Below are 10,074 nucleotides of genomic sequence, written 5' to 3' on the forward strand. Positions count from 1 at the left end.
GCCTCCAAGTACTGTCGAATGAACTGCTCGACTCTGCAAGTGAAAATCTGATTTTCTCAAGTTTGATATGGCTTAGGATCTCCTTAAGCCTGCTGTCGTGAGAAGGGGGGTGAGTGTTTCCACCTGAATAAGATGAGGCATCGTGCCAATAGAATATAGAATAGAATAGAATAGATATACTTTATTGATCCCAAGCTGGGAAATGAAGGTGTAGCAGCAGCATTACACACGGAGACAAGTGACGACACAGGGAAATAAAAAGAACAACCTAGACATATTAACATAGCAATATAAAATGTAATATAAAAAATGTATATATATATATATATATATATAAAAATATGTATAAAAATGTATAAATGAGCAGTGTTGATGTATACACAAGCAGTATTAATTGTAGTGCAAAATAAAATACAATATAAGGTGCAGTGAACAGAGAACAGATGAGGTGCAGAACAGTGTAAAAACATAAAGTGCGTAGAGACTGTATGTTATGACCAGAGTTTTAGCTGTTATTATACAGTGTGATGGCATGTGGCAGGAAAGATTTCCTGTATCTGTCCCTTTGACAGCGGAGCTGAAGCATCCTGTGAGAGAAGGGTACTCCGCTGTCTGTCTACTGTGTGATGGAGAGGGTGCTGATCATTGTCCATGATGGATAAAAGTTTCTTCAGCGTTCTCCTCTCCACCACGGTCTCAAAAGAGTCCAGCCTGAGACCAAGTACGGAGCCAGCCTTCTTGATGATTTTATCAAGTCTGTTAGCGTCGCTGGCTCTGATGCTGCTGCCCCAACACACAGCAGCAAAGAAAATTGCTCCGGCAACAACAGACTGGTAGAAGATCTCCAACATCTTGCTGCACACGTTGAAGGCTCTCAGCTTCCTCAGGAAATAGAGTCTGCTCATCCCCTTCTTGTACACAGCCTCGGTGTGAATTCTAATTCCAATACGGTTGTGAAGGCTAAGACATGCCGCTTAGTTGCTGAGAGGTTGAGTACAGCAGGCGGTGGGATTCCATATAGGGCTGTGGGTCAGGGTTGAGGGTTGTATCAAATATTGAACCCAGTGTGTTGAAAATCTGTCTCCAAAAGTCAGTCAGGAGCAAGCAGGACCAGAACATGTGGGTGTTTTTAGCAGGTGAATTCTTGCATCTGTTGCAGGTGCCCTCTATACTCGGGTAAATTTTTGCCAGTTTGACATTTGTATAATATACTCTGAAAAGTACCTTGCATTGCAATGAACCATGCCTGCCGCAAATCGAGGCTTTGTGGACAAGGGCAAGGCTTCGGTCCCATTGGTCATCAGGAATGGGCACACCAATTTCCTGCTCCCAAGTCTGCCGCAGATTAGCCGTAGGGTCTGGGTTGAGGGAGTCAATCCAATCCAATCCAATCAATATATCACTGAGATGGAGTGTTTCTGAGTGGGAACTAAAGTGAGCAAGAAGTCAATTGGAGATCCAGGTGGGTGGTTGGGGAAGTGGGGATATTTAGACTTAATGAAGTGTTTAATTTGGAGGAAACGGAAAAAGTGTGAATTGGGCAGTTCCAGTCTGGTTGATAGCTCTGAGATGTCAGTAAAGACTTACTTATAAAAGTCTTTGATGTTGAGTAGGCCCTTGTCTCGCCAAGCATGAAAGGTGGGATCGGAGGAGGAGGGGGAGAACAGGTGGTTTCTAAAAACTGGGGCCAGAGTCAAGGGTTTGTCAAGTCCAAAATGTTTGTGAAATTGCAGCCAAATCTTAAGCGAGTGTAATACCACGGCATTGGGTGAAATATTGCGTACTTTCAAGGGGAGTTGTGCAGTAAGAAGGGGCTAGAGGGAGAACTTTGAGGAGAGTGATTCTAATGACTCAACGTCTTTTTAAATCAATTTGGGATCTCGGGCTTCCAGAGACTTGGATTACAAGGGAAGGTTGTATGGAGCCATCTTGCTTTATTTTTTTATATAAAAAAAACCTTTTTAAAACAAGTCCTAAGCTACTTCCTTTGTTTAGGAGAATGCTTTAACGCAGTTTTACTGTAACTTTAACGTACAGTAACATTGCATCAGCAGAAGGGTGAGCAGACAATAACTGATTTTGTCATTTTAGGGTGAACTGGTCCTTTAATCCACAGCTAAAAATAGTCCCTGACAAATGCACTATTTCCTTCTGTTATGTTTGATGAAAACTACCATTATTAGTTGTTTTAGACAATTACAAAAACTGAAACTACATACATTGTACACCAATGGGCGTGATGCTGTACACAGCAGAACCACAAGGGGACAATACTTCATAGATTGCAAACATTTACTGTATTTGTCCAGCCCTGTCTACTGGTTAATATTCATATAATTTAAGTCCCTGTGTGTAAAATCTGAACACTTGTTTAAATTCCCACAGCACCAACTGAATCCCACATGACTGTGACAACATGAGATAACAACACAGACACCAATTTTCACCAAGATAGTCTTTTACAAATAAAAATGTATGCCATCAGCATTGATTAAAAAATCATTTATTCAACTGAAATTGTATAGTTGCAAATCAGTTAAGGCACCTTAATACATCTGTACAGATGTCATGAGTGACACCAAAGTGTGGTTGTCAATAACTTAACAGAAACAAACAGGATAACACTCACATTAAATATGAAGAAATTCAGGTGTATTTTTTTTTTTTTACCATACTGGATTTAAGATAACAGATTCTATAATTACATTCAGTAAGATACTTTGGAGTTGGATTCAGCTGTTCATACATGGCAGGAGCAAACTGAATCCTTCTTTTCCCCTAGACTTTTGATACATACCATTTCATACGAATAGGTGTGAGTGCTGTCCAAAGAGTTGTACATGTCTGAGACCAGGCTCATGTTGCTTTGAATCAAATATTTAGAAAAGCATAGTCACAGTATGAAAACTGTTTTTTGACTATTCGTTTTTTAACACCACTGGAAAAACTTGGCAAGCCGTGCACGAGTCCTTTGGTATGCCTGATATTGCATCATTTGTAAGACATCAGCATGAATCCATCTGCTGCTCTAAAATGAATGAGATTAAAAGGATGTCATCTTCATTCATCTGAAGGCACCAAGGAGCAGCTGTTTCTCCACTCAGTTTGATGTCTGCAGCTTGAATCCTGCTTAAAGCAAAGAAACACACTTTGAAGGAGGCTTTAAGCCAAATTGTAGAGAGGGGTGGTTGTCACATGATGGTGGTAATCCTTTGGGTACAGCCACTGTCCCTTTTTCAAAACCCTGTCAGTTTGGGAGTTCATGCCTACTCAATAGCACCAGGCCTGGTGGCCACATAGACAAATACAACAATGATCAGCACCACGACAACCAGAGTAGGAAGGACTACAGTGGCCACCTGCTGTCGGGCTTCCTGCATGGCCTGCTTACGCTCCTTCTTGTCCTTGGATGTTTCTTTTTTTGGTTTGCCTTTGAGCTGCCTCATGATGTCTCCACGATCGCTCACAATGTGTATTTGCTGTGCTCACAGGAACCTGACACACAGAAACATATTATGAGTCAGTTTTCAAGTCATGTTGTAGACAACTAAGCACCAATTTCCTGGAAGTAGAAACTGGACATCATGCAAGAACATGTTGGTATTCTTCTCCTGAACCTCCTGCACTTTGTTCTGTCAGGTTTGTTTGTCAGAGTATTCCAAGATTTGGCTTACTCTCTTCACTGAGCAAACTTGTTGTACATTGTTCATGATTTGATACTGCTTGGCCACCAGCTAGTTAACTGTCACCCTCTGTGAACTGCTCACTTCAAGTGGTGTGGTTGGGACAGGAACTGTGAAAATCCCATGCTAACAACTGCAGAAAAGCCCCTATTAACATTAGAAATTGACTTGTGTAGATGTAATGATAATACACTTAGATCTATGCTCATGCGATTGGCTGAAATAAAGGGAGACATCCAATAAGCTACAAACCATTCCCTTTTCAAAAAGTTTTGTGAATAAATTATAAAAGCAACACTAACACCAGGTGGACAGGAGAAGGTAGATAATTAAGACAGTTGATTTGGGGGAAATACTAAATCTCAAATGGTTTAGTTTAATAATTTTCCTTGCACTTGTGATGGTGTCTCTTTTATTTCCACTGCCCTTGAGTCAGTCTTAGACACACACAAAGAGCTAGTCAGTGAACAACAGCAGAGAGATGGCAGTGGACACAGTGAAATGAACCAGGTGATGATTACTGAAGTTTACTTGTGTTGACAGCGACAACGCGCGTGCAATAAAATCTCAATGAAACCTTCACGAGTAAATCATAATACTTAATCAATACACCTATTAAAAAAGCATTAACGTGTAAACGTATAGAAAGCAATATTTAATCTGCCCTGTCCGCAGTCTCTTATCCACCGCCTGTTTTAGAATATGGTGAGCTAGCTTGGCTAGTAGCGAGATTTTACAAACAACGTAGCTGTACACTTAAACGAAAGCCATATGTCTGTAGTAACTGTTTAGCTTAGCTTGTCCTGTACCAGTATCTTAAAATTTATCAAACCCTTGCAAACTTTGCTTTTGGCTGAGCCAATCCAGCGGTACCTGTAGGCTGCGAATCACCTGTGCTAAAGGAGGGGGACTCACCGATACTGGTACCTGACTTTCTGTGTTCTTCATTCTTTCTAAACTTCACTCAGTATTTTGTCAGGAATATATCATTACATTGACAGTTTAGGTCTGTTGCCACTGAGATATAATAGAGTTAATAGTAATTTTTCTGTGGAATTATTACTGTTGCTGCCCTAAAGATATATATAATAGTTATATTTAAAACATTGCAGTGACAATTTAAGCAATAAAAATGTTAATTTTTCAAAAAAGGAAACCAATTAGTTGTTCATTTATGAGACTTACTTTCTGTTTTGTATATTGCTATTGCTCTTACATAAAGCAAAATTAATTCAAGGAAAAGAAATTAGCTGTAAATCTTACCCGATTACTCAATTTATCGCCAGAATAATTAGTAGAATATGCGATTATCAAAATAGTTGATACCTGCAGCCCTAATACAATTAGGACATACTACTTTGTCTCAACATTACCTCTGCCACAACTGATTCTCTTGATCATACATTTGCGCAGTCTGTAGCTTCTGATTTGAAATAAAAATACATTTTGGAATACAACCGATGAGAGGCCATCTGTCCATGCTCTCTCAGTGGCAATGTGACTTATCTTCCACTGCGCATTGGACTGTGGGTCAGAATAACCAGAAAAGCACACTGGCTTGAATTCTGCAAAATGCAAAAGGATGCAGTAGGACATCCAGATATTTCTAGTATTTTTCTGGTATATTAAGTAGTATAGTTATTGGAATGCAGCTAAAGTGTTAACACTTACAATTAAAAGTAAGTTTACATCCATGTCTGTTCGACTTCACATAATATATGCAGTGAAGACTTTGAGGGAATTGAATAACGGCTATCAAGGGTAGTTCTTGACGAAAAGTTCTCACTATATTGACATGTATGATTCAAGTGAATAATTTCACTTCAGTACAGAGGACTGATAGAGAGCTTTATCACATGGTGCAACGCAATCACCTACAGATCAACATCAGCAAAACCAATGAGCTTGTGGTGGACTACTGCTGTATGTTCTTAGTGGTTAAGTTCTCTGAGAGAAACAAAACACAGTCAAATTCCTTATACATGTTCACCTGTTTGGCCAATACAGCTGATTCCGATAGAACATATAAAAGCTACAATTTGTTCAACCCAGCAGCACAGACGAGATCTACAATCAGCACACTTTAAGGGTGGACATCCAAAATTAGTGTCACCATTTCAGTATCCAACCAAATGTGAAATCTGGCCACAGTCTCCCCTTCTGTCCCTCAGTGAATAATAACCAGAAAAGATGTCACAGTCACAGCCTCCTTTTGACCTTTTCGATATGAAAGGTCATTACTTCATCATTTCATCCTATTAGACATTTGTGTTAATTTTTTTCATGATCAGCACAATATTTCTTAAGATATGCCCAAAATAGTCCTCTGTGAGGTCACAGTGAACTTCAACCTCTGACCACCACATTCTAATCACATCATCCTTGAGTCCAACTGGACATTTGTGCCAAATTTGAAGAAAGGCCCTTAAAGGCGTTTCTGAGATATAAGGTTCACGGACAGATGGATGGATGGATGGATGGACGGACGGATGGACGGACAGACTTATCTGAGTGCATAATGCCTTTGGTCACAGCTGTCACTGGTGTGTCACTGAAGACCACAAATGCTAGCTTTATACATACTTGCCTTGACATGTGATGCCTACCTACTACCATATATGCTCTGAAAAATCAAGTGTTTACTAATCAAGGCAGTGATGGCTGGTTTATAGACTGAATGCTCTAATAAAGTGTAAATCTGTCCCCCTAAATTGGGGGAAACTGAGGCATGAGAGAAAGCTCCTTTTTCATGTCAGATGGATTAGGAGTGTGAATTGATCTACAGTGTGGTGTTAAACTACCACCTAGTGGACTCATCGACACTTGCAGCTGCTTCAAACTTAAAGGTTAGCAGTAAGAAGGTGATAAAGTGTCATCCCTATTCCTCTTTGTTTATACTGCCTTCCTGTCAGGCATATGATTTTTGATGAAACCACCTGACTGATATTATTGGCCAATTTTAGTTTATCAGCATTGACATATATTTTGGCCAGTGAGTATTGCCTGAAAAGAGCCCCTCACTATACTCATTATCCTTCATAATACAAGATTGCCCTACACTACACACAAGCAACTATGATCGCAATTGCCCCCACTTTGAATCCGACTAGTGCACATTTTTCACACATAGCATCCAACCCCCACCCAACTTTTGAGTGTCTGAATTTAAACACAAGGAAGAAATGGAAATCATTATTTGCTTAGACGCCATGAAAAGACTAACAATCTAAAACACTACTACTATTACTAACCATACTCAGTAATGTGCAAATGTAGGCCTACATTTAACAGTATCCAACATGTTAATAACACTTATGTAGTATTGTATGCTGCCACCTGGATGGCGTTGAGAAGTCTAGTAACCATTACTGTAGTTTAGTAAACCATAAAAAGCAAGACAAGACTAAATAACTTTAATTTTCAGAATAAGTTGCTGGGCACGCTGTGAAGAGTGCCGCGGCCCACCAGCAGTCACGTCCCACAGCTTAGATACGAAGCCGTTCCAACTGTACAAAAAGGCTGTGACCTGACGAGCTGGCAGCGTTAGGTATAAGAGTTAGCTAGCTATATACGGTAATGTACGGGACGTATCGGTTTTCTTTCCCATGTTCTCGCTCGTGCGTTAGAATGTGCTGTTGGAAGTTGGTCCACATTATGGTCCTGCATCCGGTGGCTCCTAACGCTATTTAGCATGTACGAACTTCAAGAAATGTGAGCTAGTTAAACCACTGACAAAATAGTGCTGACGATTCAATAAGACTGGCGTTGAGATATCTTACAGGAAGGGTCAGCAGTTCCACGCTGATAGATTAGTTTTGGTGGGCTCTTCCAGTGTTTCTTCCAGAGTCGGCAGGTTTGTTACAGCAAAAAGTACTGTAAGTTGAAAGCCTGCTGTTCCTTACAGACTTCGACGTGGCGGTAGTGGAAAGGCTTGTGGAATACCGCTGTCAAGCACGCGAGCATGAACATAAGAAAACTTCCGGCCATACCCTCCAAAATAAAAAGCTAAAGCAGGGGCGGTCCTGGCTAGATTTACGCCCTGGGCGAACCATCCCTTGACCGCCCCCCCCCCCCCCCGCCCCAAACACGACAATATATTACATTATTTGTATTATTTTATTATATATAATCTTAAATACAAAAAGGTAACAAGAACAGAGAAAAAAAACAAGTGTACACAAATGTAAATTGCACAAATCCTTCATCACAGGATCTAATAACCATGCTTGAAAAATCCCTGAAGAAAGCTAAAAAAAAAAAAAAAGGCTACTCTATGGAGCATAAAAAAAAGATTCCTGCAGTAAACTTTTTCATATTTTACATACAAGTTTTGTTTTGCATCAACCTATTAATACCATCTGAACGGTTCCAGTTATGATAACACACCAGTTTTGCACATACAGACACACACACACACACACACACACACACACACCTGAGGAGTCCTGCAAAGAACATGTGGCTGCAGAGGTAGATGGCTCCTCATCAGACTCCAGGACCATGTCTGTGGCTGCTGTGGAAGTATCTGACTCCTCATTTTGGCCAGTGGGTGCTCCAGCTCCAAAATATTTCAGAAGTGCCTCTGAATTTACAATTAAGATACAATATGTAAGTTAGGTCACACTTACATCACACATGCATCAGTTACCCAATTAAAATGACCATAATGCACATTTGATTAACATTTGTTAACATCCTATTAACTAAGCATAACACACTACAAATTATTCAAAAATCCATATCACATGTAGCTTACAAAATGCCATGTCAATGTATATTAGAAGTTATTTAAGTTAGCATATAGCGTATAGCCTTAAAAATTCCAAAGTCAGGACTCTGTGTGAATTTGCACTTGTTGTGTTGCAAACACAAAGTAGCCCAGGTTGCCTATGGGTGAAATTAGTTGCATGACATGATGCCTCAATTCTAATAGTTGCTAGTTCAGCAAAACTACAAACCAAATACAGTCTTCTGTGGCTAAGTAGCAACATATTAGCAAGAGGCTAATAAATAGCCTATAGGCTACTGTCACTCACGTCACTCATAGAAATCTGCATACCTTTATCTTTTGCCCGTTTCTCCTCTTCTTCTTTTCTTCTCTTTCTGAACTGGGCACCTGATGGCTTCTTTGGTCTTTTACTTTGATCCATGATGAAGACGAAGACTCGACATCATTACCGAAGTCACGTGATGTAAACAAATTCACGTAGATGCCCGTTGGAGGCGGTTTGTGTTGTGTGGCCTGGGATCATCAGTCTATCCCCCGCCCCCCTCCCCCTTGCCTATTCTGACACACACACACAACCTGTGTGACTCTCAGCAGCGAGCTGACGTGACAAAAAGGCGCCGCCCAGCGCCACTCCACTGACCTGACATGGAAATGAGCGGTAGTCTAGAAAACTGGCGAGTTTTTTTGGGGGTTTTTTTTAGGGGGCTCGTGCGCCCTCACATAGATTGCGCCCTGGGCGGTCGCCCACATTGCCCATTGCAAAAACCGGCCCTGAGCTAAAGGCGTTATCACGTGCAGTTTGACTGCATCATTATCATCACAATCTTTGTAGGGCACTTGTGTAAATCCATATCACGTGGCAACAAACTAAAGCCGAATATAACATAACAACGTGTATATTTTTTCTGTGCTTATTGAAAATGTGATTTTAGGAAGCGGTCCTGATTTGTCACGTCACAAGTTTGGAGCCAATCCTGATCCAAAATTCAGACTTTACAGTGAAGTAAGAGAGCAGCTACATGGTAGCTCAGTTCTGTACAGTCTGTCGTCAGCAGTGGCGGTACTAGCTTGCATGACGCCCTGGGCGAACCTCACCTTCAGTGTTAGTATAATGCTGTGGGGCTGTTTTGCTACAAGTGGATCTGGTGCTCTAAAGAAAGTAAATGGAATAATGAAGGATTATCTCTAAATTCTTCAGGAAAACCTAAAATCATCAGCCAGAAGATTGGGTCTTGGGTCTTTTTGACCACGACTGTATGTGACTCCAACATGAGGTTGGAGCACTATAGGGACAAGAAGAGGACAAATAATGCATGGCAAGAAATAACTAAAGATGTTGGCCTGCCAGGTGTGTAGTTTTGGGAAATGTTTTATTAAAAAGATGTATGAACGGCTGAGCGAGACATATGCCTGCATTCTAGGATCCTATGTTAGCTCACTGTATTTAATATCAAACTGATCAGTCTGATTGTATTTCATATCAAATTGATAAATCTGACTGTATTTCATATCATACTGATAAATCTGACTGTATTTCATATCAAACTATTACTCAGAATCAGAATGTGTTAGAATTATATAAATGAGTTCTTTTTAATTGTGCAAAACTCACTTAACAATCAACATAAGCAACTGAATTGAAGGAAATAGCCTGTCAGCTAG

General features: G+C 40.4%; 1 protein-coding gene across 1 annotated transcript; it reads right to left on the minus strand.

The window, feature by feature from the left end:
• Window positions 1–2,487: 2,487 nt before the first annotated feature.
• smco4 (single-pass membrane protein with coiled-coil domains 4) lies at window positions 2,488–7,630 on the minus strand. The gene is made up of 2 exons (XM_084350800.1): window positions 7,463–7,630; window positions 2,488–3,495 (listed from the first exon to the last, which is right to left on the minus strand). The coding sequence occupies exon 2, from the start codon at window positions 3,444–3,446 to the stop codon at window positions 3,267–3,269; it is 180 nt and encodes a 59-aa protein (XP_084206926.1). The 5' UTR covers window positions 3,447–3,495; window positions 7,463–7,630; the 3' UTR covers window positions 2,488–3,266.
• Between the last annotated feature and the right edge of the window lie 2,444 nt (window positions 7,631–10,074).

The sequence above is a fragment of the Pagrus pagrus genome (genome assembly GCF_965226575.1).
Source record: "Pagrus pagrus genome assembly, chromosome: 4".
Taxonomy (NCBI): Eukaryota; Metazoa; Chordata; class Actinopteri; order Spariformes; family Sparidae; genus Pagrus; species Pagrus pagrus.